The 18,392-nt window shown below is 40.6% G+C and overlaps 1 protein-coding gene across 8 annotated transcripts in view; it reads right to left on the bottom strand.

The window, feature by feature from the left end:
* Positions 1-18,392, bottom strand: part of WDR7 (WD repeat domain 7) — a 375,792-nt gene that overhangs the window by 110,637 nt on the left and 246,763 nt on the right. For all 8 annotated transcript variants that reach the window (XM_028480810.2, XM_028480811.2, XM_028480813.2 and 5 more), the window contains one exon: positions 9,218-9,404. In XM_028480810.2, coding sequence (XP_028336611.1) covers positions 9,218-9,404 — 187 coding nt within the window. The remainder of the gene's footprint in view (positions 1-9,217; positions 9,405-18,392) is intronic.

Genomic DNA, 18,392 nt, shown 5'->3' with positions numbered 1-18,392 from the left:
TGGGTACCGATGACCAACTTTACAGGGAGGTATAGGACAGGCGATGGCCGAGCTTATGAAACAGACCTGAGGGTTGTTATACTTGAAACTTACATCCGTATGCTGGTGACGTGGCTACCTGCAGGGCTAGGCGGAATCAAGGGAAATACAAGGATAGAGAAGATGTTGCCCCTGCTGCCCTTCCTGGCTCCGCGTGCCCTCCTCATGGATGTATTGCTCGCTAAGGGACGGGCGGGGCCTGGCTTCCACAGGACAGGCGTTACAGCACCCTCCTGGAGTCCGTGTGAGTCCTACCCATCCCCAGGTGTGCTGTCGTGACCTCTTGCAGTTGAAAAGCAGAGTTTTATTCACATGAACAGGATCCGTGCAAACTCACCGCCCACCTCTAAGTCCTCTCTCTCTCTTCCACCCCGTCTCTGTTCCTTGCGTGGAGGAGAAAAGTTTATTGGGGTGCTAAGAAGGGGCCAGGGGAGGCGAGGCAGAGGGGAGAAAGAGAGAGAAAGAAAGAATAAAGACACATGGATATGCACATGTGTGTGTGCACCTGAGCGGGGGGGGGGGGGGGGGGTCAGCTGACAGACTTCCAAGGCTCACGCCACAGTGACAAGTGCATACTGTCCCCCTGCCCTTATTGCTGTGCCCTGTGGCCACCCTAGACTGAATAAGCACAATGTCAGTAAAATGGTTATATTAAAATACCGACTTCACCAGGTTGATGCGAAGATTACATGAGATAACAAATGCAAAAACATCTAGCCCTGCATCTGACAATTACAGGTACAACACGTGCTTCTTCTCAACCAAAGATGCCTCTTACAAATAGAAACAAAGCGAAAAGAAAATGAGATCAATGAATGGCAGGTCACTAGTTTCAAGTTAAAGGCTTAGTCACACATTACCCTTCCTCCTCAGCAAATGACCTTGTGAATTTGGGGAAACTGGCAAACTTCTTATCGGAAGAAAAGTGATAAAGTGGGGGTAATGGGGAAGGAAGCGAACCAAAGACATAGAAAAGTGCTGCCCTTTGGATTCCAGCTGTTGGGGAGCTGGACCACCCAATAATCTGTAGAGGCCCCAACGTGTGCACCTGAGTGATTCCTGTCCTCAGCGTCTGGCGGTCTGAGGGCTGGACTTCAGAATGTGGGTGCAGCTCTTGCTCTGGGGTCAGGGCTCTGCAGTGACCGTCAGAGCATCCACAGTGCACAAGCGGGTGGGCTGTGAGCGTGATAACAGAAAGGAGTCGCCCAGGCAACAGGGGCAGAAGAGAAACCTTGTCTCTCCTGTCTACAGCCTCTTCAATGCACCCCTGCCAGAGTAATCTTCCCAAAGCACCAACTTTATTTCATGGTTAACCTGCTTAACAACCGCACTGGGTCCCAGTGCTTAGAAAAATCTTAAACTCCTTGGCTGGAGATTCCAGGCCCTCCATAATCTTGTTTTGCTAATTTATAACTCAGTCATTTCCACGCCCATGCTCCCGAGGCCAGACTAATTTCAAAGCTGGTCCCTAAAATTCGATTCCTTTTTTAATCGTAGTATTTTGCTAATGATTCTCCACTACCCCTTTCCCCACTAGCACACTCTCCTCCCTCCCCTCTGTTCCATTCTTGCGGAAGCCCACGTGGTATTCTGCAATTGCTACAGCACTCAATGACCATCTATTGAAACAAAAACAACCAACGACCAAACCTGTTCATTCCAGGCCCTTAGCACTGACTCTCATTCTGAATTAGTTTTATACTGTGAACCAATAAACAGATTAGGACTATGCCTTCTAATCCTTTGTACCACCCCCTACCCCCTGCAATGTGCCTAGTACAGCCCTTGGACATAGTGGTAACTCAATAGTTAAATGAAGGTAAATGAAGTTACCTGGCAAATTCAGCAGGAAAAAAAAAAAAATCACTTAAGCCAGTTATTTGACTGAATTGACCAAGAAATGAAGTCAAAGTAATTGATCTGGTGGTCCCAACAGACAAAGTCTAATTCTGCATGTAGTTATCTTGAAAGTCAAAAGTGTACTGGGTGTGTGATATATTTTAATGTGGGATTCTAACTGAACAAGGAAGGATCATACTATCAGAGGCTTGAAATTAAAGGGGATGTCTGCCTTATTCTGGAATCTGTATGTAAACACAGAACTCACTCTTTTCACCTGATCCTGCTTATCTGGCTGTTATGCAGATCATTTGTTACATAGGTTTATAGGGTGGGTCTTTGTTTCAGTCTTTATTCTGAAAAATATGATATGACACACTCTCTGTTTTACTCAGCATTTCAGTATACACTTCCAATACGAAATACCAGAGATGATAGATATTATAAATAAAAACCATGAATAGAAAAATAGTCCACTCAGGCCAAGCTCAATCCTCACTTGACTGTTCATTAAATCCTGTTCTAACCCTTACTCCATGGCAGTAAAAGCTCTTTAAAACTTACACGTAAGACCACCTCAGTTAAATGTCACTGTCTACGACTGTCAGATTTCACCATCTGTCAAATTATGGAACTCGCCGTAAGGGAATATTCGGGGTGGGGGGGGCCACACAACTTTCATACAACAACCTGCAAATCACAGTCAACACGATTATGGACTGAATGCTTGTGTCTACCTAAAATTCATATGTTGAAGCCCTAAGCCTCGATGTGATGGTATATGGAGACAGGCTCCCCAGGAGATAATTAGAGTTAGATAAGGCCACGAAGGTGGGGCCCTTGTGATGGGATTAGTGCCCTTATGAGAGACACCAGAGAGCTTGCTCTACCTCTCTCTTCCAATCTTGGTCACAAAGAAGTCATGTCAGGACACAGCAAGACGGCGGAGCCTACAAGCCAGGAGAACAGACCTCAGAATGAGGTCTTACCAGCACCTTGACCTTGAACTTCCCAGCCTCCAGGACTGTGAAAAATAAATGTCTGTTGCTTAAGTAGTCCAGTCTGTGGTGCTTTGTTATGGCAGCCCAAGTGAACTAAGACAAACAGTAACAGGGCATTGAAAACACTCCCCATCTAAAACGAAGACTAAAATTATTTTGAAAATACGTAATTACGTATCATCTGGGAATTCCATTCTACCTCTCCCTGGTAAAATAGGTGTGTTAACAATTGTCTTTAATGTAATAGGGAATCAGCAATTCCTCTTTGTCATGTGGGACCTAAATCTGTTAAGTCACAGGTGGCATTAATTTCCTAAACTCAAAGGTGGCAATTCCTTCAAGTGCATATCTTTTAGACCTCTTTCCTATATATTGTATACATTTAAAATGAATAAAATCTATGCCAACATGATTTAGTTAAATGGTTTCCTCCAATTATAAACTTTCTATTAAAAATAAATGTCATGCGAATAGGAAAAATAATTTAAATATTGAAGCCTAAAGCACCTTAGTGTTTGTATGATGTGATCTTTACACTCTGGCTCTCAAATCTAAAAAATGTGATTGAGATCTGAGTTAAAATGTCAATTCTTTTTTCTCCAACTCTATTTTATATTGTCCAGAAAGAATCTTTCCAACATATAAGGCTTATCTATGTTATCAGAGCATGTGTGGTTTCCAATGACTGTATGTTTCTCCCTTAAAGTTTGGCAACTGTGACTATTCCAGAAAAGCAATGGACTTTGTGTAGTTCATCCACATGCCTCAGTCACAGCAGTGTGAGGTGAGGGTCTGGCACCTTCAGCAGCTGCGCCGGCCCTGCTCTGCTGTTCTCTTTCAGAGTAAAGGTCTGCAACATGAACTAGGAAAATGGAATCAGAATCACAGACTACAGCACATACAAAAGCACAAGGATTCTTCTGTACTTTTACATTTAAAAAAAGTAGGATTTTCTACTGTTTCTAACATTTTATCCATATGTCCATAACCATGCTGATCTAAAAAACCATGGATTTTTTAAAAAGATAATACTGCGTACATTTCTATTATTTTCACAATCAGCTGGGGATGACTTAACCTATGATTTCAACGAAGTGCAGCCTTCCGTTTTCAATTAAACAGTTCATCATGAATAAACCGCCCATAATCATTAACTTAAAAATTCCTCATGTAAAATTCTACCTGTGGATCTCTCATCATATAAAGGGTGACATAACCATGCAGTATGGAAGCAGCAAAATGGGAGTCGGGAGACCTAAGTGATAGTCTTAGCTCTCACAGGACTAGTGTGACCTCAGACAAGTTGTTTAATCTCTACAACTTATTTTTACTTAATAGCATATTAAGGGCACTGGATTGCATGCTGTTGAAGAAGATTTTTGTCTCTAAAATTCTAGGACTTTATTAAATGTTTATTGCAAATAACAATGCAAATCATATAACAGGTGTTTGAATACATAAGAATAAACACATAGTATCAAAACATGGTCCGAGCTGTCAAGGAGTTTACTGATATTTAAATGGACTTCTAATTTCCAGAAGGCACAAAATTCTTGATGAAAATGATTTCATTAAATAGATTTAAAAAATCTGAAAATTCTGAGTTGACCTCTTTTAGGTCCTTTTAATAGGTTGTTTTTTTTTTTTTTTTTTGTGGTATGCGGGCCTTCCTCCGTTGTGGCCTCTCCCGTTGCGGAGCACAGGCTCCGGACGCGCAGGCCCAGCGGCCACGGCTCACGGGCCCAGCCGCTCCGCGGCACGTGGGATCCTCCCAGACCGGGGCGCGAACCCGGTTCCCCTGCATCGGCAGGCGGACGCGCAACCACTGCGCCACCAGGGAAGCCCTAATAGGTTGTTTTGAATTTAGTACTCTGTTGGTCTTTAATTCTCTGGGTATAAGATTTCAAATGCAAGATGGCACAGGGGTGGGAGCGTGGCTTTTGGTGTCAGTAAGACCTGGGTTTGAACCTCACCTTTTCCTGGACAAGAGAAAGCACCTGTCTCAGATTCATTTTATAATCTTTTATAGTCATTTTTACACTCTTTAAATAAAGAAAAAGGTAAAACCAATCCTCTGTTTGAACCCAATTCTATTCCCCAGAGATAATGAGTAAGGCAATTATGTTCAAGTTTTTGATTGGAGGATCCCAGGGTTTAATTTCTGCAAGAAACTAATAAATCAAATTAGCCAAAAACAATGCTTACTTTCATGTCCCTGTGTGTGCAGCTGCCCCTCAGCCTCTTTGGGGAGTGCCTGGGCTCTCCCCATCTGTCCTTTTGCATGTCATAGTTATTCTTCCCCACCTCTCCTCACAATCATTCAAAGGAAAGATTCCAAAGAAATTCTTCCTTGGGTACTGTCTGGGTACCCCCCTGCGATTCATCTGCCACGCTCTGAATGTCCATACCTTTTACTCTCCTTCCTTCCTGTAAGATCTTATCTTTCCCATAAGACTGCAAATCACGTGAAGGGTCTTTGTTTCATGAAAGTTTGTCACTACATATAGTATCTAACACTGTCCCTTCCACATATTAGCTACTCAATAGATGCTTGCTTAGTTAATAAACGTAGTTTAAAATTGGGCAAAATGTTTGAAAACACTGGAAAACAGCTGGTTTTATTTTGATTCCAAAGATGTAAAATTCTAAGCCATATTTGTAAAACAAAAACATTATTAATTCTGGGAAAATGCTCTGTTAGTCTTGAGCCATATACAGTTTTTCAGGAGGCCTCTCAGGAGTCATCGCTGACAGAGGATGTCAACACAGGGGAGAGAGGGAAAGAGAAAAGCTCTGCTGTCACATGTATTCTTCAGAACTAGATAGCAACCTGAGCGAGCTGCTCTGCCTTGAACCCCCTCCTTCATAAACTCACAAGAATTGAAATAAAGAAGGAAACACTGCTTCTGTTTTTTTCTTTTTAAAAAGCACAAGCCTAACATAAAAGCTTCTTCACAAAGCAAGCTTAAGATCACAGTCAGGAGCGAGGTGGCCAAGCGGTGTTATCGTGTGCACAGTGAATCAGGCACAGGAGGGCGGCCCCATCGGCACCACGAGGGTAATATGCACAGTCACCCTGCTGCTCTATTTCGCCCCATCTCAGTCCTTCTGCAGCCTGTAGCAAGTGTGTCGTGGACGTAACAGGTCATTTTCAATCTAAATCTTGTTATAGATTAATAAGCAAACATTTTCTTGCTTATTATACAATTTATCATGATGAAAATTACATTGGACCCCTCAAGGCTACACGCTGATACATTCATTTATTCAGAGCTGCGTGTAGAGAATTATACTTATCTTCATGACAGAAAAGGATGTAATAGCAAGATTTAAATTACCTACTGAAAGCTAAAGTATTGGTGTCTGTGGACATACTCCATGTAGATAAAACACAGCATATCTTTACGTTTGCTGATATAAGCTTCATGTGAACTTATTTAAACACAAAATAAAACAAAATATTAGATGGCTAGTCTAAAATAGAAACCCATTACTTCTCCCAAGGCAGCAAAACAAGACTGCATACTATTGAAATTGTTTTTGATCAGATTTGAAAATAGGCCATAAAAGTAGGTCAAAGTGAAATTCTGGACAATCAAAAATATTAAAGGCTTCTCAAGGTAACCAGGAGAGCTGAGGTAAAAGAAGCCACTCTGTTGACTCCCTGGAGGATGTCCGTGGCAGTTGCAGCCAAGGGGAGGGTAAAAGGTTGAAAATACGTGCCAGGCTTTGCACAAAGGCCAGCTCTGCCTCTTACGACTGCTGCCAACTCATGGGATCACATTCCCTCCTAATCCTTTAAGTCAATCGAGAACCTTCAGGCCACCTGTATCCATCCAGAAACTATCCTGATTGTCACTATGTGGAAGTGTTTATTCTAGAAACGGGTATCTCTTCCATCTGTTGAACACTAGGACGATGACAATGGCATCACCATCCATACCCCCCCCCCAATATAGGTAACATCCATTCAATCTCTTAACATGTGCTAAGTGCTCTTCTAAGCACCTGGCAAATATAAACTCACTTAACATCAATCTTATGAAGTAGGTATTTAATTAGCCCCAACTTGTAAATGGAACTGAGGTGAGAGGTGAAGTAATTTACTGAAGGGTACATAGCTAGGGAGACACAGAGGTGAAGTTTAGGAAGCGTGGCGGTATGAAGCAGGTGAAGGGGGAGGACAGCTGCTCAGGTTTGAAACGAATACCCTTCCCCTACCAGTCAATCTTGGGACTTTGGGCTGGAGATGCCCAATCTGTGGACAAAGTCACAGCATTCCAGTCTAGCCTTCAGTTGTTTTTCTGGTCTCCACTTCTGAGCACAGAGCAGCCAGCAGAAAGATGACAGGCCCAAAGCACGCTAGAATATAAGGCAACTGTGGGATATGAGAGAGGCAACCATGAAGAAAAGGGCAGAGAACTCTAGTTTTTTAAAAGGTTAGCAATGATAAGCATGAAATGCCATTCACTGAAAAAAATCAAAGAGGTGATAACACTTACGGGCAGACCTCAAAGATACTGTAGGTTCGGTTCCAGAGCAATGCAATAAAGCAAGTATCACAATAAAGCAATGCACACAAATTTTTTAGCTTCCCAGTAAACATATAAAAAGTATGTTTATACTATACTGTAGTCTATTAAGTGTGCAATATCATTAAGTATTTTTCCAATGTACATACCTTAATTAAAAAATACTTTATTGCTAAAAAATCACAATAATTACAAAAATAACATCAAAGATCACTGACCACAGACAACCATAACAAATATAGTAATAAAAAAGTTTGAAATATTGCTAGAATTACAAAAATGAGACACAGAGTCATGAATGAGCAAAGGCTGTTGGAAAAATGGTGCCAACAGACTTGCTCAATGCAGGGTTACCATAAACCTTTGATTTGTGTAAAAAAAAAAAAAAAAAAAAAAAAAAAAAAAAAAAACCACAGCATCTGCGAAACGCAATAAAGTGAAGGACAGTAAAACGAGGTCTGCCTGTACATTAAGAGAGGCATCATGGGACGGTTCAAGAATTCCTACCACTAGGAATTCACCCTCACTAGGATGACTATACTAAAAAAGCAACAACAAAACCAGAAAATAAATGTTGGTGAGGATGCAAAGACAATTCCTGCATTGCTGGTAGGAATATAAAACGGTGCAGCTGCTATGGAAAACAGTTTGGTGGTTCCTCAGTAGGCTAAACACAGAATTACCACATGACCCAGCAATTCCACTTTTAGGTATCTACCTAAGAGAAACGAAAACTAGGTGTTCAAACAAAGTGGAAACAACCCACATGTCCATCAACAGATGAATAGGTAAATAAAATGTGGTATATCCATAGAATGGAATACCGTTCAACTATAAAGAGAAACAAAGTACTGAAAAATGCTGCAACATGAATGAACCTTGGAATCATTATGCTAAGGGAAAGAAGGCAGACACAAAAGGCCACATACTGTATAATTCCATTTATATGAAATATTCAGAATAGGCAAATTCACGGAGACAGAAAGCAGATTATTGATTGTCAGGGGACAGTGGGAGGGGAGAATGGAAAGGGACTGCTCAACGGGTTTGGAGTTAATGGCTATGGAGCTTCCATTTGGGGTGACTGCTACGGGGAACTAGGCAGTGGTGATGGCTGCATAACTGTGAATGCAGAGAATGTTGCTGAATTGTATCCTTTAAGAGAGAGACTGTAGTAAATTTCCTGTTAGATGTATATTATACCATCAAAACAAAACAAAAAAGACTCCCTCCAGGAATCAGAAGGCTGGGTTCTCAAGTCAATACTAACCTCTATCACCAGCCCCAGTTTCATTTTAGGAACTGCCTTGGGTCCTCTTCCTATTCCTCGACTCTCATCCCTGCCTCCCTGGACCACTGCAACCTCCTTATGGCTGATCCTCTGCTGTGTGCAAATGAAACCTCAATAAAGCTGGTTTAAAAATTAACATGAGTGCAAAGGAGTAATTCCCCAAACTGGCCAGGTATTGTATCAGTAAAACATTTTTGAGCAACTATATATATCATTTTCCTTATATGTGATATGTTTATATTATTATTAGCTTGATAATATCTCAAGGCACAATAAACATATATTTAAAACTATGCCACGGATAAATCATTCATTGGCTCAAAGCTAAATCCCAATTGTGTTAAAATGACAGAAACATATCTCCCTTTCATTGTCTATTTCCAAAATTTCATATATTGAGATATTTGTCTATTTTTTTCTCCATATGCAATTTATAAACAGTAATCAATGACCTCTACTAAAACAAAACAAAACAAAACGAATAAAGGCCAAATGAACTGAAATGGAGCGTGTACTTGGCAAGTTGTTTCTCGGCATCAGCACAAAGTTCAAGAAGCCCCATCAGGACAGCAGACACATCCATGTAAGGCTCCCAAACTGTGAAACCACGTCCAATCAGATCAATGGCTGTTCTTCGGATCGTACTGTGTGGAGGAAGTTTGGGGCTTGGTGGCTGCAGCAGAAGAAATGTCAGTGCCTTACCTAAAATTACAAAATAAAAGGCAGAGCAATAAAGTAATTTTACTTTTGTGATGTTTTCTTTGAAGCCTATTTTCAAAATATAAACCACTTTGAATTTACTTTAACTGACAAGGTGTTTTGAATAGTAAGATTATAAAAAGATCTCAAGTTTACAGTTTGTTTAGCCATGTACTTTAAAGAGATAAGTTAGGCTACAGTATTTTATACCATATTCGAAAGTGTTGTAATTACATAATAACTATATTTAAATAAGTATATATAATTTCAAAACATAATAGTGATTCTAAACTTCCAAACAATGCTTCTCCCTACTCAGCATTCTGCAAAATGAAGATGCTTTCAAATAATGTAAGATGGTATTTCTTCATCTTTCTTCTGCATCTAACAGAATTCATACGCGAAATGCTTCATCAATAACACTTCTCATCACAGGCAACGATTATCAACAGGGATGAGGGATGGAGAAGGTAGAATGGGTAGTTTTTAAAAGTCTCCACTCCACGCCGCCACCGCCCCAGACAAGCATATTTGTTCCTCCACATTCTGGTGGACCAATAGCAGACAATGACGTCAAGTACGTGGTAAATTCTTCACGTAAGTTTGTTATGCAATTTTAAAAATAGCTCAATATTACTTCTAAATCTGATGAAATGATCTAGATTTTAATTAATACGTATTTCTTTATGTTGAAGATCAAGCTAACCGTTTGTATACCTAAGCCCATGGTCATTAAGCTACAAAAGCTCATCTACTTCCAAAGGCATTTTGACATTAAAAAAACACAAAACACCAGGGATTGTGAAGAACAAACTGCAACTTAGAAGAGGGTTTTTTGTTTGTTTGTTTGTTGAGGGGAAGAAACAAAACAGTTTATAAATCATATTACTGCATAGCATACTAGTTAAAGGGAACAGAGGCTTCAGATTCAAGACAGAGTATTAACTGATTTTATAACTTACTAGGGGGCAGGCTTAGGAAGATACTCAGTGAGCCTCAGCTTCCTTGTCTGTAAAATGGGGATAATAATAGCTATCACTCATGAAGGTCCAGAGTGTTAAATGAATTAAACAATGAAGTGTACTGCCAAGTGCCCTCACTGGCGCGTGTTCAGTGAAGGGCAGTCAGGGCTCATTCTGAATAACATGTTGAACTTGCCTGTTTTTAAAATGAAGAACATGGCATATAAACTTTAATTCACTCAACAAATAAAAGCATTTACTCATTGGCTATGCTATAGCCAATTGTTAAATGAGAATGGATTGAAATGGGGGTGAAGAGAAAGATATTGTAAAGCTGAGACAAGTCTGTGAACGCACTCTCTATACAGTGGCTCTGAATTTCTTCTCAGTCACAGAATCCTTAAAGATTCTAATAGAATGTTTTTACAAGATAAAAAAAAAATAAAAAGAATCTGTTGAAAGCCATCAGTCCTTTCCTCAGGAAACTATATACACATACATATCCACCAAATTCTGCAGAAAGATTTCAAGGAGGCCACGGACCTTGGGTTAACAACTCCTGCCATAAACGAAAAAGGTACACAGATATGGAAAGCCTCCTTGAGAAAAACATCTAGAAATTCATACTTCATTCATACATGCATTTGAAAATTTTACTCTCATACTTAGCTATGTAAATATAATATGTAAAGCTCCAAGTTCTGTGGATCATAAAGATATAAAACCCTTCAAAAAAAGAGATCCAATGCTCTATTTTCTGCCAGTACCTATGTGTCTCTTATCACAAGTTATCTTTAAATATAAGCATTTTGGTGCATTTCCCTTCTCCTCAGCAAGTTTGTTAGCTCCTTGAGGGTAGGAAGTATGTTTCATATAACTCTGCATCTCCCAAACCACCTAGCACAATGCTCTGCACACATTATGGACCTAAAATGGATAACAGACCTGCCTTTACTGCATGTACACTTCTAACGCAGCTCCTGGCCCCAGTCTGCCAGAATGATATTTCAAACTGTCAAGAATATCTACCACTTTCCTGTTATTCTTGACATCTAGGAAGTCGTATGACTCCATATAATATAGGTGCTCTGCAATATGGACCAAGGTGATGAAAAAGCTAAAATTAAGACAATGATAGCACTTCTCTATTAACAGAAAAACATCTCGTGATGGAATTTTATGAATTTTAAGTTTTATATCTCAGAATTTTTCTTAAACCTTAGGTACCCAATAAAGGTTGTATTTTAATCTCTTCAAGATGGAATCTAATTTTGTACAAAGGCACATATTTACTTATTTTATGTAAGTGCCCCACTATTACACAATCGGGGAATATTGCCTCACTGAGTAACCAAGGTGGAGAAGGATGCTACCACCTGCCATCATGATTGAGTCCTTCGTAAAAGACTCTCCTGGTGGCAGTATTAAGAAGTTCAACAAATTGGCCTGATATTCACTCAAGACTTTCCACAATTTGGTCCCAAACTTTCTATCCAAAGATTCATTGAGGAACTGTTTATAGAGTACTGTTATATTGATATTATACTAAATGCCAGGGAAACAAAAGAGAACAATACTCAGTTCTTTCCCTCAAGAAAATTCACTGTAGCTCAGGATATAGGTGAGCAAACAGGTAATTTGAATATATTATGAGGAGTGTTAGAACATTTATAGGCACAAGGTATCAAGATAGAACCTAAAAGCGGCGCTTAACCCAATCTTAGGGATATAAGAAGGCTTCCAGGGAAAGGTGACCTCTATACAAAAACCTAAAGACTAAGTAAAACTTCGTCACTCACAGGAGAGGAGTATGGAAAGAAAACATTCTAGGCAGAGAGAATAGCATGTCTGAAGACCAGCAGATGAGAGAGAACACTACCAGACCAAGGGATTACACATAGTTCAATATGGCTGGAAAGTTCGTTGGTGGAAAGAGAAGGCGTTGGGGCGATGGACAAGAGGGAAGAGGACAAGCTGGATGAAATATAACAGTGAGACACGCGGCAGGACAGGTTTTTAGAGCCTGATCACAAAGGGCCTTATATGCCATGCTAAGAGTTTGTTCATTCTGGTGACAATGGGGAATGATTGGAAAGTTTTAAGCAAATGAAGGGTTTGATTAGATTTTCATTTTAGAGAGATCAACATTTAGGCTGTTGTGATTAGAAAGGGGCAAGACCAACGGGACCTTCAAGATGGAGGAGTAAGACGCGGAGATCACCTTCCTCCCCACAGATACATCAGAAATACACCTACACAGGGAACTGCTCCTACAGAACACCTACTGAACGCTGGCAGAAGACCTCAGACCTCCCAAGAGGCAAGAAACTCCCCACGTACCTGGGTAGGGCAAAAGAAAAAAGAAAAAACAGAGACAAAGAATAGGGACGGGACCTGCACCAGTTTGAGGGAGCTGTGAAGGAGGAGAGGTTTCCACACATTAGAAGCCCCTTCGCGGGCAGAGACTGCGGGTGGCGGAAGGGAGCTTCGGAGCCGCGGAGGAGAGTGCAGCAACAGGGGTGCGGAGGGCAAAGCGGAGAGATTCCCGCACAGAGGATCGGTGCCGACCAGCACTCACCAGCCCGAGAGGCTTGTCTGCTCACCTGCCGGGGCAGGCGGGGGCTGGGAGCTGAGGTCCGGGCTTCGGTCGGATCCCAGGGAGAGGACTGGGGTTGGCGGCGTGAACACAGCCTGAAGGGGCTAGTGCGCCACGGCTAGCCAGGAGGGAGTCCAGGAAAAGGTCTGGACCTGCCAAAAGGCAAGAAACCATTGTTTCAGGGTGCGCGAAGGGGGATTCAGAGCACCGCCTAAACGAGCTCCAGAGACGGGCACGAGCTGCGGCCATCAGCGCGGACCCCAGAGACAGGCATGAAACGCCAAGGCTGCTGCTGCAGCCACCAAGAAACCTGTGTGCGAGCACAGGTCACTCTCCACACCTCCCCACCCGGGAGCCTGTGCAGCCCGCCACTGCCAGGGTCCCGTGATCCAGGGACAACTTCCCCGGGAGAACGCACGGCGCACCTCGGGCTGTTGCAACTTTATGCTGGCCACTGTCGCCGCAGGCTCGCCCCACATTCCGTACACCTTCCTCCCCCCACCCCCAACCATGGCCTGAGGGAGCCAGAGCCCCTTAATAAGCTGCCACTCTAACCACAGCCTGTCTGGGTGGGAAACAGATGCCAGAGGGTGACCTACATGCAGAGGCAGGGCCAAACCCAAAGCTGAACCCCAGAAGGTATGCAAACAAGGAACATAAAGGGAAATCTTCTCCAGCAGGCTCAGGAGCAACGGATTAAATCTCCACAATCAACTTGATGTACCCTGCAGCTGTGGAATAGCTGAATAGACAACAAGTCATCCCAAAATTGTGGTGGTGGACTTTGGGAGCAATTGTAGACTTGGGGTTTGCTGTCTGTGACTGATTTGTTTCTGATTTTTATGTTTATCTTAGTTTAATCTTTAGCACTTGTTATCATTGGTGGATTTCTTTATTGGTTTCATTGCTCTCTTCTTTTTTTATAATAATTATTATTTTTTATTTTAACAATTTTTATATTAAAAACTTTTTAAAAATTTATTATTATTCTTTTTCTTTCCTTTTTCCTCCATTTTCTTCTGAGCGGTGTGGCTGACAGGATCTTGGTGCTCAGGCCTGAGACTCTGAGGTGGGAAAGTCGAGTTTGGGACATTGGGCCAACATAGACCTCCCGGTCCCACATAATATCAATCGGTGAGAGCTCTCCCAGAGATCTCTGTCTCAAAGTTAAGACCCAGCTCCACCCAATGGCCAGCAAAATCCAGTGCCGGATGCCCCATGCCAAACAACTAGCAAGACAGAAACACAACCCCACCCATTAGCAGAGAGGATGCCTAAAATCATATTAGGTTCACAGACATCCCAAAACACACCACCAGATGTGGCCCTGCCCATCAGAAAGAAAAGATCCAGCCCCACCGACCAGAACACAGGCACCACTCCCCTCCACCAGGAAGCCTACATAAGCCACTGAACCAACCTCACCCACTAGGGGCAGACAACAAAAACAATGGGAACTACAAACCTGCAGCCTGCGAAAAGGAGACCCCAAACACAGTAAGTTAAGCGAAATGAGAAGACAGAGAAATATGCAGCAGATGAAGGAGCAAGGTAAAAACCCACCAGACCAAACAAAAGAAGAGGAAATAGGCAGTCTACCTGAAAAGGAATCCAGAGTAATGATAGTAAAGATGATCCAAAATCTTGGAAATAGAATAGACAAAATACAAGAAACGTTTAACAAGGACCTAGAAGAACTAAAGAGCAAACAAACAATGATGAACAACACAATAAATGAAATGAAAAATTCTCTAGAAGGAATCAGTAGCAGAAAAACTGAGGCAGAAGAACGGATAAGTCATCTGGAAGATAAAAGAGTGGAAATAACTACCACAGAGCAGAAAAAAGAAAAAAGAATGAAAAAAATTGAGGACAGTCTCAGAAACCTACCACCAAGATTACTCTACCCAGCAAAGATCTCATTCAGACTCAACAGAGAAATTAAAACATTTACAGACAAGCAAAAGTTAACAGAATTCAGCACCACAAAACCAGCACTACAACAAATGCTAAAGGAACTTCTCTAGGCAGGAAACACAAGAGAAGGAAAAGACTTACAATAACAAACCCAAAACAATTAAGAAAACGGTAATAGAAACATACACATCGATAACTACCTTAAATGTGAAGGGATTAAATGCTCCAACCAAAAGACAAAGATTGGCTGAATAGATGCAAAAACAAGACCCATACTTATGCTGTCTACAAGAGACCCAATTCAGACCTAGGGACACATACAGACTGAAAGTGAGGGGATGGAAAAAGATATTCCATGCAAATGGAAATCAAAAGAAAGCTGCAGCAGCAATTCTCATATCAGACAAAATAGACTTTAAAATAAAGACTATTACAAGAGACAAAGAAGGACACTACATAATGATCAAGGGATCCATCCAAGAAGATATAACAATTGTAAATATCTATGCACCCACCATAGGAACACCTCAATATGTAAGGCAAATGCTAACAGCCATAAAAGGGGAAATCGACAGTAAAACAATCAGAGTAGGGGACTTTAACACCCCACTTTCACCAATGGACACATCATCCAAAATGAAAATAAACGAGGAAACACAAGCTTTAAATGATACATTAAACAAGATGGACTTAATTGATATTCATAGGACATTTCATCCCAAAACAGCAGATTACACTTTCTTCTCAAGTGCTCATGGAACATTCTCTAGGATAAATCATATCTTGGGTTACAAATCAAGCCTTGGTAAACTTAAGAAAATTGAAATCGTATCAAGTATCTTTTCCGACCACAACGCTATGAGACTAGATATCAATTACAGGAAAAGAAAAACGGGAAAAAATACAAATACATGGAGGCTAAACAATACACTACTAAATAACCAAGAGGTCACTGAAGAAATCAAAGAGGAAATCAAAAAATAACCTCAAACAAATGACAATGAAAACACGATAAAACAAAACCTATAGGATGCAGCAAAAGCAGTTCTAAGAGGGAAGTTTATAGCAATACAATCCTACCTTAAGAAACAAGAAATATCTCAAATAAACAACCTAACCTTACACCTAAAGCAATTAGAGTAATAAGGACAGAAAAACCCCAAAGTCAGCAGAAGGAAAGAATTCATAAAGATCAGATCAGAAATAAATGGAAAAGAAATGAGGGAACTGATACCAAATATCAATAAAACTGAAAGCTGGTTCTTTGAGAAGATAAACAAAATTGATAAACCATTAGCCAGACTCATCAAGAAAAAAAGGGAGAAGACTCAAATCAATAGAATTAGGAATGAAAAAGGAAGAGTAACACCTGACACTGCAAAACTACAAAGGATCACGAGAGATTACTACAAGCAACCATATGCCAATAAAATGGAGAGCCTGGAAGAAATGGACAAATTCTTAGAAAAGCACAACCTTCCAAGACTGAACCAGGAAGAAATACAAAATATAAACAGACCAATCACAAGCACTGAAATTGAAACTGTGATTAAAAATCTTCCAACAAACAGAAGCCCAGGACCTTATGGCTTCCCAGGCGAATTCTACCCAACATTTAGAGAAGAGCTAACACCTATCCTTCTCAAACTCTTCCAAAAAAAAGCAGAGGGAGGAACACTCCCAAACTCATTCTACGAGGCCACCATCCCCCTGATTCCAAAACCAAACACAGATGTCACAAAGAAAGAAAACTACAGGCCAATATCACTGATGAACATAGATGCAAAAATCCTCAACAAAATACTAGCAAATAGAATCCAACAGCACATTAAAAGGATCACACACCATGATCAAGTGGGGTTTATTCCAGGAATGCAAGGATTCTTCAGTATACGCAAATCAATCAACGTGATACACCATATTAACAAATTGAAGGTGAAAAACCATATGATCATCTCAATAGATGCAGAGAAAGCGTTCGCCAAAATTCAACACCCATTTATTATAAAAACCCTGCAGAAAGTAGGCATAGAGGGAACTTACCTCAACATAATAAAGGCCATATATGACAAACCCACAGCCAACATCATTCTCAATGGTGAAAAACTGAAACCATTACCTCTAAGTACAGCAAAAAGACAAGGATGCCCACTCTCACCACTATTATTCAACATAGTTTTGGAAGTTTAGCCACAGCAATCAGAGAAGAAAAGGAAATAAAAGGAAACCAAATTGGAAAAGAAGAAGTAAAGCTGTCACCGTCTGCAGATGACATGATACTATCCACAGAGAATCCTAAAGATGCAACCAGAAAACTACTAGAGCTCATCAATGAATTTGGTAAAGCAGCAGGATACAAAATGAATGCACAGAAATCTCTTGCATTCCTATACACTAATGATGAAAAATTTCAAAGAGAAATTAAGGAAACACTCCCACTTACAATTACAACAAAAAGAATAAAATACCTAGGAATAAACCTACCTAAGGAGACAAAAGACCTGTATGCAGAAATAGAAGACACTGATGAAAGAAATTAAAGATGATACAAACAGATGGAGAGATATACCATGTTCTTGGATTGGAGGAATCAACATTGTGAAAATGACTATACTACCCAATGCAATCTACAGAATCAATGCAATCCCTGTCAAAGTAACAACAGCATTTCTCACAGAACTAGAACACAAAATTACACAATTTGTATGGAAACACAAAAGACCCCGAATAGCCAAAGAAATCTTGAGAAAGAAAAACGTAGCCGGAGGAATCAGGCTCCTTGAATTCAGACTATACTACAAAGCAACAGTAATTAAGACAGTATGGTACTGGCACAAAAACAGAAATATAGATCAATGGAACAGGATAGAAAGCCCAGAGATAAACCCATGCACATATGGTTATCTTATCTTTGATAAAGGAGGCAAGAATATACAGTGGAGAAAAGACAGCCTCTTCAATAAGTGGTGCTGGGAAAACTGGACAGGTACATGTAAAAGTATGAAATTAGAACACCCCCTGACACCATACACAAAAATAAGCTCAAAACAGATTAAAGACCTAAATGTAAGGCCAGACACTATCAAACTCTTAGAGGAAAACATAGGCAGAACACTCTATGACATAAATCACAGCAAGATCCTTTTTGACCCACCTCCTAGAGAAATGGAAATAAAAACAAAAATAAACAAATGGGACCTAATGAAACGTAAAAGCTTTTGCACAGCAAAGGATACCATAAACAAGACCAAAAGACAACCCTCAGAATGGGAGAAAATAGCTGCCAATGAAGCAACTGACAAAGGATTAATCTCCAAAATTTAAAAACAGCTCATGCAGCTCAATATCAAAAAAACAAAAAACCCAATCCAAAAATAGGCAGAAGACCTAAATAGACATTTCTCCAAAGAAGATATACAGATCGCCAACAAACACATGAAAGAATGCTCAACATCATTAATCATTAGAGAAATGCAAATCAAAACGACAATGAGATATCATCACACACCGGTCAGA

This window comes from Physeter macrocephalus, chromosome 19 (assembly GCF_002837175.3).
Source record: "Physeter macrocephalus isolate SW-GA chromosome 19, ASM283717v5, whole genome shotgun sequence".
Lineage (NCBI taxonomy): Eukaryota > Metazoa > Chordata > Mammalia > Artiodactyla > Physeteridae > Physeter > Physeter macrocephalus.
The sequence above is the reverse complement of the archived record's forward strand: the minus strand, read 5'-3'. Positions and strand labels throughout refer to the sequence as shown.